The following is a 27,746-nucleotide window of genomic DNA, read 5'->3' on the forward strand; positions in this document are numbered from 1 at the left end:
TATAAAATCAGGATTCCATTATTCATAAAATAAATGTGCTATTCAGGTAAGCGTGCTTATCAGGTTATCTGCTTATTAGGTGATATTTTTACAGCATTTTGATCGAAAATAATTTTGATTCCAGAATTTTAATATACAGAATTTCAGTTCTCCATCATTTTGATCATACAGAATTTTAAATACAGAATATTGAACCAAAAGAATTTAGGCTGGACAGAATTTTTTTTTTGATTTTTACAGAATTTTCATCCAAAAGAATTTTGAAAAGCAGAATTTAGTACCTTTCCCTAATAGTATATTTTGGTCATATAAATTACAGCTGTACATACAAAAATTTGCTAATGTGTAAGACTGTGAGCCTGAGTGTTTTAGGAGCCACCAAATCTCCTGGTGCACCTTGGTTCGACCTTTTCAAATTTAAATTTCAAGACTGTGTAGTTTTTATTTAACATAACATAAGCACTGTACGCTGGCATTGACCACTCCATAAGCAACTACATACAAACGTTTTCAACCAAACTCCTCCAACTAAAACTTTTGTAAATAATGGATTATCCCATAATACCATTAGAAGCATATGAGTTCATTGCAATCTCTCCAACTACACACACACACACACACATCCATACGCCACGAGTATATGATCCAAAATGAGTTTCGTAGAAAATCCCAATAAGAAAAGCGCAAACTCCGCACGGCACGCAAAAAAAAAGAAAAAAACAAAAAAACAGAAACAATGAGAAACTGCCATTGCAATTGTTGGCATCAGACATTTGTGTTCGTTTCTATGTGTGTGCGTATTTATGTAAGAGAGGTGGCGAAAACAACACACCAAACATTTAAATTTAATAAAAAGAAACAACAACTTCACACACATTCACATAAATACAATGCCAGATACAAACCGGCTTTGTGCCAAGCCCACAGTTCATACTCTTTTCTCTTTCACACCAATACAGCAGAGCAAGCAGTGAGTACTCACTACATGCAGTAGTCACTGAGAGACTGAGCAAGATGGCAGTCTGCATTGCGTGGCTTTGATACTTGCGTTGATAGTGGAGCGCACTCGCATTTGCAAGCGCAGAGCAGCGCATAGCGAACAACGAACAGCGAGCAACGAACAACAAAGTGGCGACGGCGGGCGAGTTAGGTTGGTTTTCTTGCGGTGAGTGCGCCATACGAAATCAGTCCACATTGGAGCTTGGCGTTGTGTGTACACAAAACTGAATAAACCTGAACGCGACGGCGGTGGCGTTTTCGATTGTTGCGTTAACGACGGCTGATGATGGGTGTGAATGGCGCGTGTGGAATGGTGATAACCAAATAATAAACCGCAAAGAATCAATGAATTCTAGTGAAAACAAATCAGTAACCGAGTAAATAAAGCAAATAACAAACAACAAAAACAACAATAGCAACTAGTGCAGAGTGTTGAGGAGTGCAAGCAAGAATAATTGTGAATCAAAAATAAATAGCAGTGAAAAATTGTTACAAAATATAATATTTGAAAAAGTGTAAATTTTAAAGGAATAATGGGATTAGGTACTTTAAAATTGATTTACCGTTGATCCAAAAAAAACCTCACCCCCACACACACACTCGCGACATTATAATCGCTTAAAAGCGGTTGAACCATACGAATCCGATATATCTTCGCTTAGCCTTAGACATCCTTCATTCTTTCATTAAAATGCTCGTGCCATCGGATATGATTGCGGCACAGTCCAAGATGGTCTATCAGATGAACAAATATTGCGCGGATCGTGTACAGGTGCGCAAAGCACAAATCCACAAACAAATACTCGAGGTGTGTCGCATCGTGCAAGACGTTCTCAAAGAAGTCGAGGTGCAAGAGCCGCGTTTCATTTCCTCCCTCAACGATTACAATGGACGCTTTGAGGGTCTCGAAGTGATTTCACCCAATGAATTCGAAATAGTCATTTATCTCAATCAAATGGGGGTATTGAACTTCGTCGACGATGGCACACTGCCCGGCTGTGCGGTGCTCAAGCTAAGCGACGGCCGCAAACGTTCCATGTCGCTGTGGGTGGAATTCATCACCGCGTCGGGTTATTTGTCTGCGCGCAAAATACGTTCCCGCTTTCAAACGTTGGTGGCGCAAGCGTGTGATAAGTGCGCCTATCGCGACATCGTCAAAATGATCGCCGACACTACGGAGGTGAAATTACGTATACGCGAACGCATCATTGTGCAGATTACGCCCGCCTTCAAGTGCGCCGGCCTGTGGCCTCGCTCTGCGGCACATTGGCCCTTGCCAGGCATACCGTGGCCGCATCCGAATATTGTTGCAGAGGTTAAGACTGAGGGCTTCGATATGCTGTCGAAGGAATGCATTGCGTTGCAGGGCAAGAACTCCGCCATGGAAGGTGATGCCTGGGTGCTGAGTTTCACCGATGCCGAAAATCGTTTGCTGCAAGGTGCGTTGTAGAGCTTAACAAAAACAAAAAAAAATAAATATTTAAGAAACCATTTAATGATATTTAAAGAGAATGGGCGCTTAGTAATCTAGTTGATTATGCCCAAAAGCAAGGCACCGTTTTACCGTCGGCGCTGCTGTGATTCACGCAGCGCTGGCCGTTCTAGTATCTTAAGCAGTTGGCGCCAAGCGTTTGAATGCGCACTCACATGACTTTGGGGAATCACTTGGAGTGGGAAAATAGTCGCGAATTGAAATTATGTTGACGTGGAAGTATATTACGTGGTTTAATACTTTTAGTTCTAAAATACTAGCCTAACGATACAGGTGACAAGAAAAAAGTAACACCATTTTTTCTATGATGTTTTCGTTTCTACGAAAAAATGTCAACCTTCCACGGTGACAACCTTCGATTTGAACACTGAGATTTCTGGTCAGATTACACTTATTTTAGAATCGAACACAAAAAAGTAAAGAGCAGTGAAAAGTGCAATTTTTCAGCCACAATGCAGTTATATTCATAATTACGTTATTTCGTTTTACTACTTTTGTTTAAATCCATTTCTTTATTGCGATCTGTTTTTTTCAACATTAAGCAATATTTTTACTTAAAGCTATGTTACTACATTGAAATATATATAATTGGCACGCAACCTTTTAGTTTGTATTTAGCCAAGCTCCTACTCCAAATTCTGGTGAACAACTTGAGGAGCTTTTTTCACGGCGGAAATACACTCGGAGGATTGCCATTGCCTACCGAAGGGCGATCGCTTTTAGAAAAAACTTCTTCTATTATTTGGTGTTTCATGCACAGAGATTCGAAGCTTCGCACCTCCAAATAGTAGTCCCATACCAATAAATTCGGCTACGGCGGCCGTTTTGTTATTTGAGGTTACGAATCGCAACTTTTGCCTCCCTGAGGCAATCCTCTATTAAAATATCGGCGGTGATTCTAGAAGTATTCTTATTTAATAAAATAAATCGGTTTAGGTTAAAACTTTCTATCCCGGTTGATTTTTTTCTTTCTCCTTCCTCTACTTCCCGAATAAGAGAGGCCTTTCCTAGGCCACATAATGTTGTCATGTTCGGATTTATCTTATACATTTTAGATAACCCTTCTCAAGTTGTTTTATGGCGCAGCTCAGTCTTTAAGCGTTTGACAAAATTGAGTATCGTCAGCATCACGTCCCGATTCAAACTTCGATTTTGATAAACCCCTGAGCGAGTGGTAGCTTTGGTTGTTCTTAGGATATCCTTCCTCGCTACGGATTGGATATGAATATTCTTTTCAACTTTCTTGCCAATTCTTCTATGTGCGCCTTCCAAAGTCATTTTTGGTTATACAATGGGATTGAATATTTTTTAAGAATTTTACTTCCCGTTGTATTTTTATTAAGTAGAATATACAAATATAAAACTCAATGTAAAGGAGGGTAAGAACATCTAAGACCAATGACTCCTTCTCTTATGTACGAAAAATTAGATATATGAGAAATAAGAGAAGCCGAAAAATTTCCTTTTTTTATTACAACTAAATAACACAGTGCGTCAATTTTAAGGTCATCGGCTCGGGCCCAAACCATACCAATTGCAAATGAAAGAATTCTTGTAGAATAGTAAAACCCTAACTTGGTGTTGGGGTACCGGGTCACAATATTGATCAAATGCCATATTAAATAATATGGTAAATCCAGTACAAATATTAATTTTTCTTAAACTTCGTCTTGGAAGACTTTTAGTAAAATTCAATGATACATTTTTTTATAGAACATTTTAACTCGTTAAATCCTACCGTTATATGACTATTTAACCCATATTCTCAAAAATTGTTTAAAAGCCCTAGTAAACTGGGTATTAAAGGTTTAATATGTTCTACAAAAAGATGCCTTGGAAAATTTCTCTAGTGGTTGTCAAAGACATTGAGCACCTATGGGTTAAACTTACTTGGAAAAAATTTAATAAAAAACACCATGGGATTTACTTGGTATTTGGTCAAATAATCCAGTACAATTTGGGTTCGTTGCGATGGCGCGTTATCATCATGCAAAATCCAAGAAAAGTTTGCCCACATTTCCGGCCATTTGCGACGTACAGCATCCCTCAAACGATTCAAAACGGATAAATAATATTCTTTATTGACTGTCTGGCCCCATGGAAAGTACTCATGGTACACTACGCCTTGGCAATCGAAGAAAACATTCAATATCACCTTCACCTTCTGATCATAGGGTATATATTACTTACAGCTTGTAGACGAGAGTAGTTTTTGGAAGATATGACAGATTTTCACATTTTTTGTGTATCATATTCAATAATTTGTATTTGTATTTCAAATCCGTCAAAGTTATTTGGCTTGTGAATGTTACAATGCTCATATTTGCTGGATTTACATTCAGACTCTTCTAAAAATAAATCTAATTCCTCATTAAATTCCACTCCTATCTTCAAATTTCGCTCTACATATAATATTATGGCCAGGTCGTTAGCATAGCATGGGTGAATTGGTAGGTGAAATGGTTGAAGTGCCAGTCTGGCACTTTCAAGTAGCAGTAAAGCGCCGTTTTGATAGCATAGTAATAATAAAGAATTGCTGCCTAATTCCATCACACATAACACATGGGTGGCACTAGTTTTATTCCATTCACCTCTTTTTCAGTTAGTACTAACCTTAAAAAGAAAGCTGTTAATATTTCATGATATTCTATTCATTAGTTCGGGAGTTCTTGTGGTAAAAGTAACACTCTTTTGATATTTTCAAAATAATGGAATTTCAAAAAGCATTTCGTGTTTTAATTTTACACTACTTCTTGATGGGGGAAAATACCGTCCAAGCAAAGCAATGGCTTGCAAAGTATCATGGGGACTCCGTTCCATGTAGACAACAATAAAACGATGCTTAGCTGACCTCAAACGTGGTCGTAGAGACACCGACGATGCACAACGCAGTGACCGTCCAAATGAGGCAATGAGGCGATAACACCATGAAATATCAAAAAAATCAGCAACATCGTTTTGAATGATTGAAAAGACAGGTTGCGTGAGTCAGCTGACATCGTAAAGATTTCGAGGGAAGTCTTTGCTTTATTTATATCGCATGAGCATTTGACTATAAAAGATCTCTGTTCAAAGCGGGTGCTGCGTTTGCTCACATATCTACAAAAATTCTCGGCGGTAAGAAATTTCGCTCGAATGAAGAGGTATCACTGGAGCTGAGGCCTATTTTGAGGCAAAAGATAAATCGTTCTACAAAAAAAAAATGGAATTGAAATGCCAGAGCGGCGCTAGGATGATTGCGTTGTTCTTGAGGGAAATTACGCTAATGAGTAAAGCTAATTTTGAATAAACAAAAAAACATGTTTTCTTTGTTATTCTGTATTTCTCTATAAAAGGAATAGAGTTCCACGCTTCGTGTACTCCTTGCCATAGTTCATTGGCACTTTTAAATTTGTTTGTCCAATCTTATCCTTAATATCGTTCCACATATTTTCAATAGGTTTATGGTTGGGGCGTAGTGCTGGGCAATCTAAACTTGCAATTTTTTCTTTGAGAAGCCAATTTTTCACCAGTTTTATTATATGCTTTTTGAGAATATCGAGATAGCTTTGCCATATATGTATTCTCACTACAACAACAATTTACTTTTATTAAGGCGTCTTCGCACAAGTCTGCTTCGGGCTATATTCCTCATTTATATCCCGCGTTATCGCTCGAGAGGCTTTAAGGGGGGAAACCAGTGTAGGAGGCCAACATTTTGGCGTGCTGTCCATGGACGATCGCCATCCGAGTGTCTTGCTGGTGGGAATTCCTGAAGTTGCAATTTTTCTCTGAAATCAACAGCAAGTTTTTTTTATTAACAACATATTTCCTAAGAATATGAACCTAATTGTGGTAAAAAATATTGAAAACTGCATGCTTTTGAGGCGCTTGAACACAAAGTAGTTTTTTTATACCATATTTTTCATCTATTTTGCTTAAAAAACCATATTTTAGATAATAATATAATCTCAGGATTAGGTTCATATAGATTAGAATTGAATAAAGAAAAAATCCCAAAAAATTTTAGAACGATTGGTCGATAACTTTTTAAGCTATAATGCCCACCAGTTGAAAAAAGAAGTTTCGAGAAAAACGTCGTTCTAACTAACGCGCGCTACGGTGCGTAACCGACGGGCAGTCTCTTAAGTGCTCATAGAATCGGGAGTAATGCGAATTTCGCTTTAAAATTTTTAACCCATATTCTTAAGTAGTTATACTAACGATTTATGCAATAAAAAAATCTATTTTTTTGATCGATCTAAACCGGTTTCCCCCTTAAAAGGGTCCTTCGTTTGATGACATTTATGCAATTTTTGCTTGTTTTGCACCTGTTTTATACCACGCGTTTTTTTTCATTTCAAAAGAAATTTTTCCTTCATACGACTTTCGTTCAGCCTTTCAATTTGTCTGTGGTTTTGACTTAAAAATTAAAAACAAATGTTTTTTGTGAATAAGACCAGTAAATGTTATTGCTGGAGAGGTGTGAACTTCACGACTTTCTTTCCCTATTACTTGGAAATCGGGTCAGCTGTCCAGCATAACAAGGCGGATGAAGCGATGACGTTAATCCCATAAAATCGTATGATGTTTCGAGGAAAACCCTGCACTTTCAACGCCATAACTTCGTAAAAGTGTAAATTATTTACAACGCGTAATCAGCGACACTTCAACCCATAAAACCGTGATTGATATAATGACTTTTATAAATTAAAAGTAATCGCGCTGATATGGAAACCTCCAAAACACCGCACAAATCAGCCGCCACACAAATCAGCTGCGATAAACTGCGGCCACATGGACGGTGCGAATTTCATTGATTATTTATAGGAATAGCGGTAAAAAATACAATGTAAATTGCAAACCATTGGTTCAATTTGATTTTTGATGTTAATGCCATTTTAAGCGGAAAGTTGTTATTGCTTTTTATTCAGCTTTTGGCGTAGTTGGTAGCAAAATAAAATATTTGGCCAAAAAATTCAACTCCTGGTGTCCACCTGGTGGCGTTTGTGGAAGGAAAATAGGCGCTTACATGCTTTGGCAGGTGTTTGGTCGACTAACAGCGCGACTTGCTGTGATCCCATGAGTAGACGTCATTATAAAGGGTGATCAATGTAGAGGTATCAGACTTTAAATTGAAGTAAAACAAAGAAAATTCAAATTGATTGGAAACATTTTATTACTTTTGGGTAGAATTATTCATGAAATTTATTTTTTTTTAATAATTCCTTTCGAATGTTGGCCGCAACTGCGCCGTAATTCGGTCATCCGTTAATACCACTTTTGAATGACTCGCTGGAGGGCTTCGGTCGGTGTCTCGTGAATAACTTCAGCTGGCTGAATATTGGCTTGCAATGCCTCAATCAAAGCTGGTTTATCCACAAAACATTTAGAGCCCCACAAATAGAAGTCTACAGTTGTGATATCACACGATCTTGGTGACCATTCCACTGGTCCGAGAAGAGACAAAAGATAAATTGTTCGCCTGAAACGACGACGCAGTAAATCCATTGTTTCAATGTTATGGAGAACACGAGCTTGAATTTTCGGCGTCCAGCAGCAAAACGTCGTTTATCATAGCGCGATAGCTTTCGTCATTCACTGTTACATTAGCGCCAGCCTCGTCTTTGAAGAAATATGGGTCGATGCTTTCTCCATCCCAAAGGCCGCTCCAAATGGTTGTTTTTAATGAATCCAATGCCTATTCTTGAATGGCCTCGGGTTGCTCTTTAGCCTAAATACGGTTATTTCACTTATTGATGTAGCCATTACGCCAAAAATTGGCCTTAACGCTGAACACCATAAGTTGGCCTGAACGCGCGATGAAAACTTTTCACCGAGCGTCGATTTTCGTAATACAATACAATTTTACGATTTTTAAACTTTGTTGAGGCGTAAGTATTTCCCATCATGAAATGTCAATGAATACTGGAAAAAATTATGTACTTAGTTTGGCAGTAGTCAGACGTGAGCTGTAAAGAAAACTTTGTCGGAAAAAGTATCTCCAATGTGATCACCCTTTACTTGCTAAAAACCGCAGTTAGTTTCCTACGAGAAATTTTTCATGACCGAATTTACGTAAAAATATGAAAGTGACAAATGAAAGTAAAACAAGAAAAACAACTTTTTCTTTCACCTGGTGGTGCATATCCTCAAACGAACAATTTGGAACCATGTAGTCATGATGGGCTCCAGTGTACTCTGGGACTGTGACTTGTTGCTTAAATCAATTAACATCCTTTCTTGGGGCAGTGCGCCAACCTAAATCCCATCACCCTTCGCCATTACATCCACAGCTCTGGCTGGCTGTAGATATCTGCCTGTTGGAGATCTCATAATGGTATCAAAACGGCGCTTTAGTGCTACTTGAGGAGTGCCAGACTGGCATTTCAACCATTTCATCTACCTACCTTCACCTACCAATCAACAGACCATGCGTTGGATCTGGCTACCTTACAGGCACCTACCTACAGAGTTTTGTGCTGTCTCCGAATGGCAGATGGACTTAATTAAAAGCGGGCATACATAACTGCACTGGAGAGAATGCCATTGCTTGCCGAGTGACAGCCGCTACTAGTAGAGATTTTTTCTAAGATTTCTCATTTCATACTCACAGAGGCCCAGTCCGAATCAACTGAATGGTAGACATGTCCAAAGCCACTTGGTTATGGGAGTAAAAGAAAATAAATACTCGGTCTTTAAAACCACATACATACTTCTCAAGGTCATGGACTGAAGCTGGATACCCTAGAGGCACTTGTGAAATATAAAAAAATAGAGCGCTCCGGAACTATAAAAAATATAATTTTAATTAATATTTAGCCATACCTTCAGGCTAGATTAGGTTAAGCTGGACTTGTGGGGGGTTGGACAAGTCCAAGCACTCAGTTAGGAGACCATTGTACTACACCCGGATAGATTTTAGTAGAAAGAATAGGGATAGGAAAGACAAAAAGTGGGTGGTAAGACGGAAAAATTAGTTTGAGGTCACTTTTCTACAAAGCTCTTGGATTCATTGATGAACCTTAAGAGAGAGGAACAGTATGTGAGTGAATAAAGTTCATTATTCATACTCAGCACATCGCAACCCAATATCCTAAGTCTGATTCTGGAAAACGCCGGACAGCTACAGAGAAAATGCTCTGGATTCACCGATTAACTTCGAAGAGCAGCGTGGGTTAGCAAGGGCTTTCAGTGCAGCTTGACCGACTACAAATTCCAATACTGCTATTACGCCACATTCAAGATGGCATAATACCTTCATCCTACGCTACATAATTTGAAAATCACTAATCGACAACATTGAGGACAATGTAAGGAAACTTTATCCTAAGCCTGCTCTCACTTCTAATGCTTTTCTACAAAAATTCTTTCATTCGATAGCTGGGCGCACACGGACTCCTAAGAGTGCTTCTTCAATTTACAAATGCTCCTCTTTTGCAAAAGACAATGGACTGCCCTTAAGATTACTATCGACGAGACAGGGCCATCTCCTGCCATGGGTACTGAAAAAATCATCTTTTATAAACGACTTAAGTTACGTGAAAAACTCGAAAGCGACATCGGCAAAGTATTGCGCACGTTTCTTAGAAATTTCATCTCGCTTTGAAGCTCTAGTTTTTCAGCTAATATTTTCTGATGGTTCCAAAGCGAATTACACTCCCTTTGCTGATACTACTGCCAAGGATACGCGCATTACTCCTACTTTCACATCAAATCTTATATTTAAAAATGATGTTTATTGGCTCATAGAGCAGCAGAGACATATCAAACTAGTAGCTGACTGGTTCACTATAGCCATCACTATTCCAAGATTAATCCTAATCGTGCCAGACCAGGTTATCTATCATCTCTCACACTTGGTGCTGTGCGAATGGGCTATCGTCAAATCCCACGAAGACAGGCATTGTCCTCTTCACCATAAGGAGGAAGCTTGATGAACTCGTTCTGCACAAGCTAAAAGGAGTCACAATTCAGCTATCCAAGGAAATAAATATATTGGAGTAATCCTCGATAGTAAGCTTCTCACGTTGGCACAAAGACATCCGAAGCACTGACAGCTTTCTGCTCCGCCTTCGCTCGAGACCGGCTGGAGGTCTTTGGCACTGGTGTGTTAAGAAGCGACCACCACCTTGGCCTCTTGGCACCACAATCTACTCAGAGGTCGAGTAGATTTAAAGAAAAGTAAAAGGGAATTCGAGTGCAGCACAATAGACTTAATTGTGTCTGAGTACTGTACTTGTTAGTCTGTCTCGACAAAAAAAAAAAACAACTGCATATCTACTACAAGGAAGGCAACCAAGACTGTGTCTATTTTGTAGTGCTCCAGCCAGTATCTAGTATTTTGCCCTGGACTAGACAGTCAAAGGCATCAGAATTTTGACGGTCATGATGCACTTTCTTTAAACCTAACAAAAAATAAAAATACATAAATAATTTGTAAATTATATTTTCAGTGTAGCACCGCAAAAACGCATAAAAAATGCATCTAACAAAATAAAAACGAACAGTGCTGAAAGAGCAGCTATGAGAGTAGTAGTACCGCAACAGAAGTGAGAGTAGTAGCGGTAGTTGGAGTACTCATAAAAAATTCCGAAAGTAGCTCACCAGCTAATTCTAAGTTTTTTGCTAGTATCCCAACTACAACTACAGACAGGCACTGAACTTCTTTTTTTTTTTTTGTTTTTAATATTACTTAGTAAGCAATAACGAAACGTACCTTGGAGCGAAGTAAAACAGTAGATCTCGCGTTTTGCGCCACCTGCTCCACTACTCAACTGTTCAAGTACAGAGCAGTAGCAAAGCGAGATCAATCCCTGCTCTCAGCTCATTGCGGCAACAGCCAAGGAATCAGTGTATTTCTCCAAGTGCTGACTGAGACACTTCCTGTTAGATTAAGCTTATGGTGAGCACAATTTCCAAAAGTCCTGCTGGGTATTTGCGCTCACTGCACAAATCATTTTTACATTTTTCAATGTAACAGCTCGGATAAAAACAACTCGACGATTAATTGTAAATTCAATTCAATTACTTTGCATTGATAAATTCATTACCTAATCAAACGTTTGTCATTGTGCACATTTGTGTAAATTTCTTCTCTGTGTGAGATTACTGGCAATTAATTAGCGCGTGCAAAAAGCAAAAAATGTCAAGATGTCAGTGTGCATATACTTCATGCCCATGTACATATGTATGTATGTATGTACGAGTATGTTTTTATTAGCATTTCATTTTTATAAATTCTTGTGAAACATTTTTAAGATTCCAAGTGACAGATAAGCGCGCCAACAAAATGCAACCATAAACGCAATCGCCATTTCGCCAGCAGCTGTGGGACTTCTTCGCTTGCTCGCTAATAAATCTGTAAAATTGTCGCTTTGTCCGACCGCGGCGGGAGCGTCGTCTCACGCTAGCGGCCACAGCAAACTTGTTTAAGCATTGCAGCGCCCCCTCACTGTGTTGATGCCCAAATACTCATCCACACATTCATTACCAAACGCTTTAGGCAAATGTCCAATTTAATAAAATATTTTAAATTCTAACGATTAGATAAAGTCACTAGTAAATAAACGAGAGGAGACTAAGCGAGTGGTTTGACGCTTTTTGTGGCTACTTAACGAGTTTGCGGTGATGATGAGGGGTATTGATGATTTGTTTTGTTTTAATTTAACGGTCTGACGTTCGCGCTTTAATCGAGAGAAGAGCGTGCACACGAGGCGAACAACGGCGAACCGCTTGGGTTGGTTTGGGTAGTCTGACACGCATAAGAGAGATACTTGCGTGTAATTAGGCGAGCGAGCGAGTAAAATGCGTGGAGAAATGGAGAATTTCTAGCGGGGGAAGAAAAGATATATTGGCGCATATAAAAGTAAATCAGCGTCGGAAGACTGACGACTTAGATTTTTAATAAGTAAATAAAATCGTAATTGACGTAGTCGCAAAATTCATAAATATGAGTCTGTTTAATATATATCCGCGCATACATAAATACACACATATTTGTGCATATTCCATGCCAAAGAAGTGGTCAGGTTATGAAAAAAAACTTGAACCAAAATTGAAAAATTTAAAACTAATATGCAAAACCTTTTTGAATGCATTATAAATAATTTTGGAACGAACGTGAATTCGAAAAAATTTAATTTTTGAAAAATTTGAAGATTAAGGGTTTTCCAGTAAGAGGTGTTATTGCCATAAAAGATCAATGGTTTCGTTGCTTGTGTGGCACGTAGCGCCGTCTTGTTGAAAATAAACGTTGTCCAGATCAATACCATCCAATTCCGGCCATAAAAATCGTTAATCATCTCTCGATAGCGCAATCCATTTACCGTAACTATTGCTCCAGCTTCATTTTCGGAAAAGTAAAGTCCAATGACTCCGCCGGACCATAAACCGCACCCAGCACTCACACGTTGAGGATAGAGAGGCTTTTCACGAATAACTCTTGGATTTTCTGAGCCCCAAATCCGACAATTTTGCTTGTTGACGAAGCCACCGAGGTGGAAATGGGCCTCATCACTCACAAAATGAATTTTCGATGGAATTCTGGATCATTTTCATGCATTTCAACGACCAAATCAGCAAAGACTCGACGTTGTTGATGATCGACCGGCTTGAGTTCTTGTGTTAACTGGACTTTATAAGCCTTAAGACCCAAATCTTTATGCAAAATACGGTGTAATGACGCTTGTGGAATGCCTAACGCCAAAGAACGACGAGGAATGGACAAACCTGGGTTTTCTTCAGCACTTTCGGCTACAACAGCAATATTTTCGGCTGCTCTTGAGCGATGTGCGCGGGTTTTGGTTTTATTTTTCACATCACTAACTTGTCCCAACAGCTCGTATTTGTTCACCAATTTCTGTATTGCGGTCCGACAAGGTGCTTTACGAAGACCCAAAAATGTTCGAGTTTTACGATGTGACAGCTTCAAAAGTAACATCTACCGAAGTGACATCTCCAAATGGGGTGAATGCTTCGACTAGTTGGAGGGCAACAAATTCACCGAGTGACATTGACGGCCTTCTAGTTTTTTCTTTCCCAAGATATGGAAAACCGTTTATAATATATTTACTATTGACATCTGTTGCCAACCAAAGCTTAATGCCAAATTTATCAGGTTTATTTGGCATATACTGAGTGAATTTACACTTGACTTTGGTTGGTAAAATTTGGCTCGTCAATAGTCAAATTCATATCGAGTTTTTAGTTATTCTTACTATTCTCAATAAACTTGTTCCACACGTCCGAAATTAGCACAAATTTGTCGGTTTCTAGTCGTTGGCTTCTCTGTATCTTATTATGAAATCGGAGAATGTGCTTCTGTTCATAGTTTTAGAGAAAAAAAAGAGGTCCCCATTTTGAATTCCCTTGATATGATAAAGGTAAATTTCTGGCTTGTTAAGCGCAACGTGCGTATAAAATTGCAATGAAAGCATATAATTTTGGTATGGGTAAATGCCAAGTAGCTCCTAGTTCTTGCAACGCTTCAGCTTCTGTACATGTTTTTATGTGCTCAAGAATCCACTTATCAATAATCAAGAAAAAATGCCGTCTTAACTTTACCGAACATAATATTTCTTTTAGCTTTGCTAGTTGCACCTGATATTTCTTTGAATTTATATGGAGGCCTTCCGATTATAGGGCTTGCTTTTATTTGTTGCCAAACAGTTCCATCCAGAGCTATTTCAGTAATTTGGGCAGAGTAGTAACTCTCACTTTCAGAATCTGATAAAATCCTTCGACGCTTTTGACCTCTGCAAACATTCAAAATGTTTTCTTCTTCAACGCTGATATCAGAGAAGTAAACACCTTCAATTTGTACATTTTCAGAATCGGCATTTTCCCTGTACGCACTAAAACTTATACTGCACCTTTTAGATTTTTACCAACAGCATGAAGTACATACTTGCAAAGAGAATTACCGTTAGTAAGTCAGACTCTCAATTGCTTATTTTCGAGAACTCTCTGTTGCTGTTCATTTATTCGCCGGTCAAATGACCGGGTGTGGTAAACAAGTCAAGAGATGAACGTTTATCAGTGAAAAAGAAAAAAAATCAAACACAAAAAAAAGGCAAATTGCTAAATTTGATAATACATGAATTTATATAAAGTTAAATTAACCAAGGAACAAATAGTCAGTTTATATTTTTAAATTCAATTTTGTAACAGGTCATTTGACCGGGCGCGGCACGGTTAGTGTTAATGCCATATATAGTATGTATCCAATATTTGCTTTCATCCGAAAATAGAACAGGTTCCCTTCCTTCTGGAGGCTTGTTAACATATTCGTTGCAAAATCCATGCGTTTATTTCTGTTGATTTCGTATATGTACGGTTTTCTATGTGCTGCACGCCCGCGTTACCCATCTTTTTTAAGTATTTTACGTACAGTATCGTCGGGCGGATGCTCGGCAAAGGAATTAGTAATATTTTTACATACTTGAGAGGCCGTAATTCTAGGATTGGTTTTCACTGGTTGCAATATGGTTTGTTTTTAACGTGCAGTCAGCTTTCTAGGTCGACCAGAACGTGGCTTTAACATAATCAAACCAGTTGTATTGTATTTTATTTTTTTTCGGCACAGAAGAGTGACTTCTTCCTATGATTTGCCCAATTTCGCGGAATGGTTTGCCTTCATTTCTAAGTTTCAGGAAAATTTTTTCTCATCAACACTAATTTCCTTAGTTTTGACGATCATCGCTATTTATTGTACACAAAAGCCTTAAAATAACTCCAAAGTGATGAAGCCACAGCAAAATCAAATACAAACTAAAATGAAATTGGTATTGGGTATGAATATGCCTCTGCATACTGCGAGGAATCTCTGTTTTCATGTGCACGGATACTTTTTCTGGCAAATGTATATCTATCGCCACAACCCGGAGGAGCGTAGTAATTTTCATAAAAACATTGTATTTTCTGTTGCAAATTTTTGAGCAAAGTTTGATAATTCACAAAACACAAAAATCAATGTTTCAAGCAATTTCAACTTTTCATTAGAATCTTTAGAAATGTTCAAGTACATATACGAGGTGTGTTCAAATCGTGAATTTTGTATTATCGCAGGTTACGTATGTATATTCGAATCTCGATTTTTTTGTGGCGATATGTTCGTACTCATGTCTCTCACTCATGCCGACGAGTTCGGCCATTTGGAATGTTCTGTTAATTGTTGACAGCTGCTTTGCTTGCACGTGTTTCGGCTCGCCTTCGATTTTTTCCTATTCAAAAAGATGGATCAAAGAGCCTCTATCAAATTTTGTGTGAAAAACGAAATTAAGTGCGCGGATGCAGTCCGAATATTGACTGTGTCATAGGGAGAAGCTACTTTGGACCAAAGCGACGTTTATCGGTACAATCGGTACAAAATGTTCTCAGAAGGCCGAGAAGATGTGAACGACGAAAAGCATGCCGGCGTGCCGGACGCCCGAGCACTTAAATAACAGACGAAAAAATTGATAAAGTGAAGAAAAAGGTTGAAAGTGGCCAATAGTTGAATCACCGTTAGAGAAGTTGCTGAGGGCCTGACATATCGATTCGCTCGACCCATTCGATTTTTTTCAATGATTTGTGCACGAGACGGGTCGCCGCAAAATTCGTACCAAAACTGCTCAATTTCGACCAAAAGGAGCATCGCATGAACATTGCTAATGAGATGTTGGACTCTGTCCGCGACGACCCAAATTTGCTCCAGAGGGTCATAATTGGTGTCGAATCGTGGGTTTATGGTTAAGACGTGGAAACCAAAGCTCAATCATCTCAATGGATGCTGCCGCACGAACCAAGACCTAAAAAAGCGCGTCAAGTAATGTAAAAGTAAAAAAGTAAAAGTTTTGCTTACCGTTTTCTTCGATTGCAGGGGCGTTGTGCGTCATGAGTTCTTGCCACAGGGTAAAACGCTCAATAAGGAATATTACCTGCAAGTTATGCGCAATTTGCGCGAAGAAATCCACCAGAAACGCCCGGATTTGTGGAAGAACAAAAATTGGCTCTTGCATCACGATAACGGCCCTGCTCACACATCGTTCTTCGTGCGCGACTTTTTGGCCAAAGACAACACTCTAATGATGCCACAGCCACCGTACTCGTATTCCCCAGATCTGGCCCCCTGTTCCCCTGACTTTTTCTTGTTCCCGAAACTGAAGAGACCCATGAAAGGACGACGCTACGCTACGATTGACGAGATAAAGACGGCATAGAAGGAAGAGCTGAACAGAATAAGAAAAATGATGTTTTGAAGTGGGGATTACTTTGAAGGGGGGATTACTTTGAAGAAGGCTAAATAGATATTAATGAATAAAAAATAATTTAAAAAAAGACAAAATTCGTGATACTTTTTGAACACACCTCGTATATTTTTTTCTGGCTCATTCAATTTTACAATAAAATATTATAAAGTTGCAGTTTGAAGTCGCTCAAAAATCGTGTTAATTTTTAACAATTTTTGTTTTACATTCAATGTTGAGAAATTCGATCCTCAAAAAAAAAATAATAATAGCCACACATTTGGCCAAACTACTTAATCTTATTGTGGGTGAGTCTTGATGTTGTTCCACAAATGGAGGTACCCACATTTTAAGTCAACTCCATATGGCAAATGGAGCTGGAGAGAAATACACTCGGAGTTTGCCATTGCCAGTGGAGGGGCGTCCACTATAAGAAAAACAACTTTTTTTATCTATTCGAACCTGCGAACTTCTTAATGGTAATCACGCACCAACTAATTCGGCTACAGCGGCCGTTCCGTATAAAGCGCATATACGGGAGACTTTTACAAGTATGTGGAAAAAGCGGCATGCCTCAAAAATTATGGGAATGGGAACTTTATGGTGTTACAGCAGTAAAACAACAACCGTGGCGTTCGCTAGATCACTCTTAAGGCGCTGTAAAATTTGTCAGCTGAATAAACCCATTAACGCCTGGAATGGTTGGTATGGAGCTCTAGCTTCTAACCGCTCGTTGGGTACCCGGTTGTGGCCAGATTTTTCTAGCTAGACTTTTTCGACTTTGAATTTCAGATCATTTTTCTGTTATAGCTAACAAGCTTCTAGATAGCTTCGTAAAATTTAATTTTCTATCAATTTAGGGATAACAACTTTTAAAACGGATCTTCGGAAGGAAGAAAACCGACCAGAATCGGGTGCCCAGCCGAAGGTGTTAAAAAAGGTGCCTAACGCAGGGCTAATCAAATGCTTAAAAATTCTCATTTCATCGCCATTTTATCATGCAAATTCTAAATCTTCTATTCGAAATTGTTTCATAAACTAAAAATCGCATTTGTTAGGAGATAGACAATTTTTATCAATACTCAACTGCAATAATTATCACAAAATGGTAATACTTTTAAATATAATATAAAAAATTTATCGTCAGCAATTGATTACCCATTTGTTTGTATCAATTAAAACTATCTGACTTATCCAGTTCCAATGAAAAGTAATTATTTAAGTAAGCGCCAACAGAGTCAAAGCTTTTAAGCCAGCGAGGCTTGTAGTCGTGCATGTACGAGCACTATGACGTATGTCAGCAATCATTAACGAATGACTAATTTATTATATGCAATAAAATCTTTGCTTTCTTTACTTAAAGCTTAACATAAACTTATCGCTTCTAAAGCAAAACAAAGTGACTAGAAAACAAGCAGAGTCAGTATGTGCGTATGTGTGTATGTATGTATGCACGTCTGTATTTATGTATTTATGTATTTGAATCTAACACAAGAAATTTCATAGTTTTTTCTTCTGCTGTTGGCTGGCAGGCCATATAACCCACAACGCGCCACACAAAAATGCGCCCATAAAACTGTCAGGCGGCGCAACAAATTAATACTCGTTGGAAGGTGATAAGCGCCAACAAGGAAGCCTCACTGCCTGCGCCTCGTAGCGCCATTCAATGCGCGGCTGTTTAGCCGACGTTTTACCGTCGGCAGTGAACTAAGCGAAGTGAGTGTTGTGTTAAATGAAAATCGAAAGTTGTTTGTGGAGCAGTGAACACTTTTATGATCCATATCGCTAAATATCAGATAATCATTTATCTTGAGCTTCGAACAAATCATGCCATAATTTGTTTGGGTTTTCACTCGGCCTTACGTATGAGTTCATATGGAGGTTCGTATGTGCGTCTGCGAAAGTTTTTTTATTTATTGTAGTTTTTTAAAAATTCAAGAATAATTTAAGATTTTTTTATAATTATAAAGGGTCTTTCAAAGGCGCTGTTGTTTTAAAGTAAAATATACAAAAATTCAGATTCATTCAGGCCTCGCTATTTTCATTTAAAATACGGCTCTTAACAATTATGTGTGAAAAATTACATTAAATTCAAATGTCCACAATGAGCACCAGATATACAGATAAATCCGCCTAACTGTCGAGTAGTGGATGCCTAATTGGTGAGAGCGTCGAGTTATCGATGTTGAAGGTATTCAGCAAACCTTTGTGCAGCAAAATTCTGAACAGAACCAGTTTTTTGACATTTTTTTACCAACTTAGTTCAGGCATTATGCAGCATATTCCAAAATAAAACTCCTTCACAATAGACAATTCCGAAGATATTCGATTAAAGCCAAAAATATTTTGTCAAAATTGAGGGGTATCATATTGCCTATATCACATTACATTCTGTCAGGAAAGTACCGGGAATTGTTCAATAAAACGCAAAATAAATGTTTAATCATCAAAATTTATTTTGTCGCCTTCAAAATAGGCCCCATTCGAAGCAATACACGAATGCCAACGATTAGTCCAGTCATCAAAGCACCTTTTAAACGCGTTTGAAGAGATCTTCTTCAACTCCTTCAGCGAACTCTCCTTAGTGGCCTCTATCGACTCAAAGAGGCGTCCGCGGAGTGCCAATTTACGTTTTGGGAAAAGGAAAACGTCACAGGCGTCTAAATCCGGTGAATACGGTGGTTGTTAAGTGATATTTGTCGAATTTTTTGGCAAAAAAGTGTTCTCAATATGAGCCTTGTGAGACGGGGTGCGTTATCATGGTGCAAGATCCATGAGTTTTCTTTCCACCAATTGGGCCGTTTCCTACGCACATTCTCTCTTAAACGTCGCATTACTTCCAAATAATATTCTTTATTTACCGTAGAATCAGTTGTAAGGAATTCCGAGTGCACAATACCAAGATAATCAAAGAAAACGAGTAGAATGACTTTTACTTTAGACCGACTTTGACGTGGTTTTTTGGGTTTCGGCCCATGTGGATAGCGCCATTCAGCCGCCTAGTTTGCATTTCAAACTCATGTACCCACGTCTCATCCCTGTTATGATACGCTGGATAAACGTTGGGTCCGAATTTACTTGCTCAAGCACGTCTTCAGCCACCTTCTTCCGTTTTCGTTTTTGAAAGAAATTCGTTTTTGAAAGAAAAACGAGCCACGCGTTTGGCGTCTCATGCCCAATTGATGGTGTAAAATATTAAGAATTGTTTTTTGAGACACGCTAAGGTCACGAGCTACCTCTCAAACTTAAATGATGGGTTTCTAGCACCATTTCCTTGACTTTGTCGAGGAATTTATTTTCATCCGTTGAAGACGTTGATGGGCGACCAGATCGGGGCAAATCTTCCACGACTTCCCGGCCCTCTACCAAAACCTTATACCACTCGTAGACTCGTGTTTTTGATAAAGCACACCCGCCATAGGCTTTCTGCAACATTTTCAACAATTCGGCACACGAAATCCCGTTCAAAACACAAAATTTAAGACAAAGTCTTTGTTCGATATTTTTATCCATAGTGAAAATCGCAGCACACACCTGCGGTTGGCTGATAAAATTAAATGCCAAAAACAAGCTAATTGACTGATCGCTCAAACTCTGCGACACTATAGAGGACAGTCGTACAAAGATACCAGCAAGAAAAATTTAGACATTATTGTATGTGTAACGCCCGATATTTGTTTTACAGAATGTATGTAAGCAAGAATATGAAAATTCAATAAATTTGACGTAAAACTTTTGACGTAAAATGGTTACAAATTTAATATTCAAAATATTGTCCATCGCTTACTACTACTTTTTCCCATCTTTCTGGCAATTCACGGATTCCCTTTGTGAAAAATTCGGTCGGTTTTGCCGCAATCCACGAATCGATCCATTTTTTGACTTCATCGTAATTACGGAAGTGCTGGTCAGCCAGGCCATGTTGCATCGATCGGAAGAGATAGTAATCGGATGGCGCAAGGTCTGGACTATACGGCGGGTGGGGTAGGACATCCCATTTGAGCGTTTCTAAGTATGTTTTGACCACTTGTGCAACATGTGGCCGAGCATTGTCATGTTGCAAAATAACTTTGTCGTGTCTATCGGCGTATTGCGGCCGTTTTTCTCGCAGTGCTCGGCTCAAACGCATCAATTGTCGTCGGTAGACATCCCCCGTAATCGTTTCATTCGGTTTCAGTAGCTCATAATACACAACACCCAGCTGGTCCCACCAGATACACAGCATAACCTTCAGGCCATGAATATTCTGCGCCGACGTCGATGTTGAAGCATGGCCAGGGTATCCATACGTTGCCCGACGTTTTGGATTGTCGTAATGGACCCACTTTTCATCGCCAGTCACAATTCGATGCAAAAAACCCTTTCTTTTGTGCCGTTGAAGCAGTTGTTCGCATGCCATAAAACGGCGTTCAACGTCTCTTGGCTTCAATTCATACGGCACCCAATGGCCTACCTTTCGGATCATCCCCATGGCTTTTAAACGTTTGGAAATGGTTGATTGATCAACTCCCAAAGTTTTTGCAACCTCTTCTTGCGTTTGAGCCGGATCTTGTTCGAGCAATTCCTCCAATTCGGTATCCATGAACTTTGGCGGCGCACCCTCGCGTTCTTCGTCTTCCAAGCCAAAATCACCACTTTTAAAGCGTGCAAACCACTTCTGGCACGTTCGCTCAGATAGAGCATGCTCACCATAAACTTCCACCAAGATACGATGACTTTCGGCTGCTTTTTTCTTCATATTAAAATAATGAAGAAGAATTCCCCGCAAAAACACATTATTTGGCACGAAATTCGACATTTTCAAGTGTGGTAAAAATATTGTTGTTTACGCTTCAAATAAAAAACTTATATTGACGTTTGTGCCTTACGACAGTAGCTCTCCAATGAATGTTTGGAAATGTGGATCGATGGAATAATAATCAAGTTACGCCATCTGTTGTAAAACCGCACGAACTTATTCATAGTCCTATTATATGGGTTGTAAAGGGTGGTTAAGTTTCAAGGGCCGGTGTTGATTTTGAACAAAATACATTTTTTTAGGAAATTATTGTCATTTCTCTATATTATGTTAATTATTGGTGTGGCTCAATTACGTATGGAACAAATTGTCGACCAAATGGGGGCTCGGCGGCACACCTCCATCCGATGGTCCAAATTTTCGATGACGCTGAGGAATAATTGAGTTTCTATGCCGTTAATGTGCCGAATTACCTCATCCATTAGTCTTGAAATTTAACCACCCTTTACATATTTCATACAGATTTACAAGGTGCGCAAAGAAGTATTGCAGGTGTCCACGACTTGTTTTCCTTAACTGCCTCGACGGATTTGTCGCACATTTCACCATAACTCGGTGGACTTTCTGCCTAAAGTTCTTCACCTGAACTGGATAGAAGTAAACTTTTTTCCAAAGCAACAGACTTTCGTGATTTTGGGATATAAAATCACTTTGGAAAACGTTCTTACCAAATGGATAGATACCAGTGCATTTGAACTCATTTATTGCAATCTGATCCGTTTGAACGTTTAGGTAAGCTTTAGCAAAAAGTTTTATGACGTCAAATTGTGTCACTTTTCAGTCTTGTTATCGCATTAACCGCCTCATATCTTCTATGTAGTAGGTCTTAAGAGGATCCATAAAGGCTATATCTAATCAATATTCTTAATTTAGTGCCACGCGACAGGAATGAGGAGTTCCAGATGTTTTACCATTGTCCGAATGATTGCTGCGGCTTATTTATTATAACATAGATGTCTTCGACACAGCCACCAGAGGTCGAAATAATGCATCCTAGATAACAGATACTTCGACTTCCAACTATAGGTGTTGAGTTTAGTAGGAAATGGGAAGATTTATAATTTTTGCAAATGGCGTCGTATGTCAATCATACTAATTTTGGGGAAAAAGAAATCTATTATTTTTAACTAAAATTGTTGCACAAAGGTTTTAAAACTGTTTATTTAGCTCATGAGCGATGATACGACTACTATTGCCTAAGAAAATGTATATACGAATATATTTACATATGCATACTAGTGAAAACCCGCCCGTTCCGCTGGTCGTATTAAAAAAAAATCTAGATTAATTAATTAAATTAAGCCGAAAAATACTGTGTGTTTTTTATAAAAATTCTCGCGCATGAATAGTAATGAAAGAAGTTTTGAATAGTAGTAGCAATTAAAAAACATTTGATGTGATTTACTTTATTACTTTTTTTATTGTAATGCTCTTTGGTATTCAATATTCTTCGTTTTTCCATGCGTTGTTGAATAAATGAACAATACCGATGGCTTACCAACTCTTGAGCATGAAACATAAAGTTGGCCATGAGAAAAACATGGGTATTCTAAATCAATACCACAAATTGATAAAATTTGGCCTTGTGACTTATTAATATTTAGTAATCGCGAATGCAAGGCGAACAGGAAATTGAAGACGTTTGAATTCAAACGGCATATCCGATGGTATAATTGGTATTCGCGGTATTAAAACGTCTTCACCCGAGTATTTTCCATTCAAAATTGTTGCTTCAATGACGTTATTCATCAATCTCTGAACTGTTAATCGAGTGCCATTACATAGTCGTGGTTTATTTATGTTTCTCAACATAATAATCGGTGCTCCTATTTTCAAGTTTAGCATGTGCATAGATGCGCTCCCCTTTACACATAAACAACAACATCAATCGTATGATACATACACTTCGTCGTGTACGAAAAAGCAGAGAAGAAGAAGAGAACTGTTCTATTCCCCTCCGCTTTAACCCAGCTATGTGTTCAGGTGCAAATGACTTTTTTGCGTGAAGTCTGATATAAAATAAGTTCTATTTACTCTTCTTAAATTTATATAAACTTTTCCAGGCGAAATAAAAAAACTGACATATATTTGCTTCAACCGTATATTTGTGAGTACACAGGTAGAGTAACTGCGGGTATTGTGGTATACCCATTTTGTTTTCGTCTATAAAGTCGTTAAATTTTATTTGATTTGAATGAAAATTTGTCAATAATATGCTACCGTTATTAAATTCAAATAAACCTAGCTTCAAAAGCATTAGAGCCGCGAGTTTCAGAAATATTTAAGAAAGTATTATAAAAGACGGAAACAAGCCCTTGAAGAAATTGGCGGGTAATGTGGTATACTTTAGTCTGGTAATGTGGTATAGTATACCGCATATGATGCCTTTAATAATAAGCCAGTTACTTTTGATTGATAACTAAAATTTTGTTGCGAACCATTTAAAAACAGGATTATGAACTGAATTAAAACATATTGAACAAAAATATTTTAAACTTCAATTGACAAAAAACGCAACAATAAAATTCATAACACTTGTAAGAGTATTACTTACAAGAATCGCAAAGAAAAATAGCACTTCGATTGGGAATACACTTTTCGTGGACCCAAATTTGTTCGAATTGTCGACAAGAGGTCCAAGGCTTCATTATTATATCCTCCCCATAAATTTTGCCACAGTAGTTGCAAGAGGATTCTTTTGTTGTTGGAACATCTGGAAACTCCTCTTCACTGTCACTTGAATGCGAGTCAACAAACGATTTGGTAGAAATATTTTTTTATTAGAGGGTTTTGGGGATGGATTAACCGGAGCATTGCGTTTTCTGTTAATGCTTTCAATGCTCTGTAACAAATTACACTTATAAGGCGAAGTTGTTAAAACAGTTGCATTTGTTTTCCGGCCTTTCTGATTAGGTGGAGGATCTCGTAGCTTTGGTGGTGGAGATATTTCCCAGAGAGTAACGAGTCCTCGGCTTGTGCTTGCTTCTATAAACAAATTAAATAGCGTTCCTAAAATTTCCATAGATTTTATTGCGAAACTTACGAATTTCAGGCTCAATTTCCATGGTTGATGCGCCTGGGGTTTCTTCTGTCGTTGAATTTATAGTTTCAACTGGATCCTCTGAGGAGACAATATATCTAGCAAGATTTTTTATATTTAAAACTGAATTCTACCTGATGATGATGAGTTCCCAGCTATAAAATCTGCATCTGTGAAAATATGTTTGTCAAACGGATAAATCCCCGTGGCTTTAAAACCATTTATTGCAATTTGTCCAGTTTGAACCCTCAAATAAGCCTTAGTAAATAGTCCTGCGATATCAAAATGTGTAACTTTTCTGCCCTGTTCACGCATAAATCGTCTTATTTCGTCATTATAGTACTTCTTAAAAGGTCCCATAAAAGCCTTATCCAACGGTTGAAGTTTGTGTGTTGAATGGGGTGGCAAAGAAAGTATAGTCACATCGTGTTCGCGAGCTAGATCAATAACTTCTATATTGCGTGTGTGGCTATAATGCCCATCTAATATTAGAAACAGAGGTTCAGACGCAGATGGTTTCGTTACGCTTAAAAAATGCCTGAACCATTTCGTGAAGATGAGAATCTGAACCCATCCAGACAAATGGCACGCCGAGTTTGAGCCAGGGGGAGCGTCTTTCATTAGAAGAGGGTTATGGTGTTTTCGTGGAAAGATGAAAAATAGTGGTACGAAACCACCTCCTGCGCTCATGCAAGTGATGACTGTAACAAGCGATCCTCGCTCAGCTGAAGTCATTGTTCCAATCTGTTTTTTTCCTTTCCGAGCGACTATTTGTGCCTGCTGCGAAGGAACTACTGATATTCCGGCTTCGTCAACGTTCCAGATACGAGTAAGCGGAAAATGCGTTTTTTTCTTCCAGCAATTTGAGAAATATATCAACCACGTGCACGGTCGACGCTTGTTCCAGTTGGCTTTCGAAAACTCAGAACATTTCGGTGTCGGTTACAGAAGCCTTTTAGCCAATCCTTGCCAGCGCACTCTTTAATAACGGAGAACTTATTGGGAATGTTGTTTCTTGTGGCAATTTGTTAACACAATGACCGCACGTGTTAGTCCCCAGTACCTTGACTCCATTTCTAGTAAATATTTAACTAAATCATTTTCAATTTCCGCTGTTAAAATCGGAGCCCGGCCAAGTTTATCTGTCACCAGCTCCTCGATGGATTTCTCGCTTCTTGACATGCGCTGCAGAGTGGTATGGGGGACACTAAATGTCTTGGAAGCCAAGAGAATACCCATTTCACCTTTTCTAACCGCTTGGATAGGTTTTTCCATATCCTCTGCTTTCCATTTTCGAATTTCACCTTTCTCCGAAAGGGTAATATGGTACACTATACCACTTTAGCCGCCTTTACCTATACCACAATAGCCGCATTAGATTTTGAACAAATTAATTTTGAATAATTAAATATCGACCAACTATACAAAAATATTGCTTATATGCTTCACTAGTATTAAACTCATTTATTACTTCCCGATGAATAAATGCAGTTTAAAGCACAGGATTTTAATTTGCCAGAAATTTTCCACTGAGCACAAAAAACGACCACGCGATTTTTTTACAACTGACTCACTGTATGCCTTGCAAAACACAAATCAAATCACGCTTTCTTAAGATTATGAAAATGCCGAAATATCTAACTTGGTCCTGTTATTTCCACGTCTTTAGTTTTCGAATAAAGCTAGTATACCACATTACCCGCCTATACCACAATACCCGCAGTTACTCTAATACGTAAATGTATGAATGATATAGGTAATATCTCATATTAGCACAACCTTTCTGCAAAAAGTTAAGGAAACGATCACCAATCACGCCGGCAATGATAAAATGAATTTTTCACTATAACTGACTTCAGATTAATGTTTATATAATAAGCGTATATGTAACATTTTAAATTTTTTTTAGAATTTTTTTTTTAATTTTTAATAATAAGTGGTCTTCCTCTTCCTCATCTTCTTCCTCTTCCTCTTCCTGCAGCTATTCCTTTTCCTCTTCCATCTCCAGATCCATCTTCTTCTTTATCCCCTTTATTACTTCACTTAAAAGCTTTCATCAACAGCTTCCATCTGATACCCATATTGTACAAACACATCCAAGGGTACCTTGGTCCACCTTTTCGGCTATATCTCGAGACTCTGGTCACTCAGAGATCTAAAAAATATCCTGTATTAAAGCACTCATCAGTATCTTTGATTTGATACCCATAATGTAAAAACACATCCTAGGGTTACCCGGGTCCTCGTTTTGGCCTTCGGCAGCGCCACTTGGTGGAAAAATATATTCACCGTGGAAAAATATATATACATACATACCAAATTTCATAATAATCGGCCCAGACACACACGACCAAAATGTATTCAATTCTAATGAATGCTATGTGCGGTGCAAAAATACGTGCGGCAAATAGCAAAAACACACTCACTTAACCGACGCACCGCACACACACGCGTCATCGGATTTCAACCAAACTTCACAGAAACCTTTGCCAAAGCAGCACCAACAATGTGTGAAACTTTCATTGTTTTCCTTACACGCGTTGCTGAGATTACCCCGGACAACTGCCCACTTTTTTTCGGCTTAATTTTTATATATATAAATAGATTATAAAGTAAATGCAAATCATGCATTCAAATTTTATTGATGGTATAACTGTTCCTTCTCATTTTAGGTGCCAGCCGACGACGTTGTTTGAGTATTTTGAAGACGCTTCGTGATCGCCATTTGGATTTGCCGGGCAATCCAGTAACTTCGTATCACCTGAAGACCTTGTTGTTGTATGAGTGTGAGAAGCATCCGCGCGAAATGGAATGGGAGGAGAACTGCATTGCCGATCGCATTAACGGCATATTTCTACAACTGATTTCTTGCTTGCAGTGCCGTCGGTGTCCCCACTACTTTCTGCCGAACATGGACCTCTTCAAGGGCAAATCGCCGGGAGCGCTGGAAAATGCGGCGAAGCAGGTGTGGCGCCTAACGCGAATTATGCTCACCAATGCGCGCTGTTTGGAGGAATTATAAGATTGTTATGACTTTATTTTTAATAATAATATAAACACATATGTATGTATGTATGTATATGTAAGTAAGCAAATCAAGTAATTTATGTTTAAATAGAGACTTTTTAATTTAGGGCGTTTTTCAACAATTTTTGAAGTTGCTGATTAAAGTGCATAACAACGAAGAAAAACAAAAACAAAACAAGAATA

At 38.5% G+C, this 27,746-nt stretch overlaps 1 protein-coding gene across 1 annotated transcript; it reads left to right on the plus strand.

Moving 5' to 3' along the window:
* Positions 1-1,091: 1,091 nt before the first annotated feature.
* Positions 1,092-27,746, plus strand: LOC128857171 (protein mab-21). Its single transcript, XM_054092796.1, has 2 exons — positions 1,092-2,438; positions 27,209-27,746. Exons 1-2 carry the CDS (start codon positions 1,691-1,693, stop codon positions 27,556-27,558), a joined length of 1,098 nt encoding a protein of 365 aa, XP_053948771.1. The 5' UTR covers positions 1,092-1,690; the 3' UTR covers positions 27,559-27,746.

Source organism: Anastrepha ludens, chromosome 3 (genome assembly GCF_028408465.1).
Source record: "Anastrepha ludens isolate Willacy chromosome 3, idAnaLude1.1, whole genome shotgun sequence".
Lineage (NCBI taxonomy): Eukaryota > Metazoa > Arthropoda > Insecta > Diptera > Tephritidae > Anastrepha > Anastrepha ludens.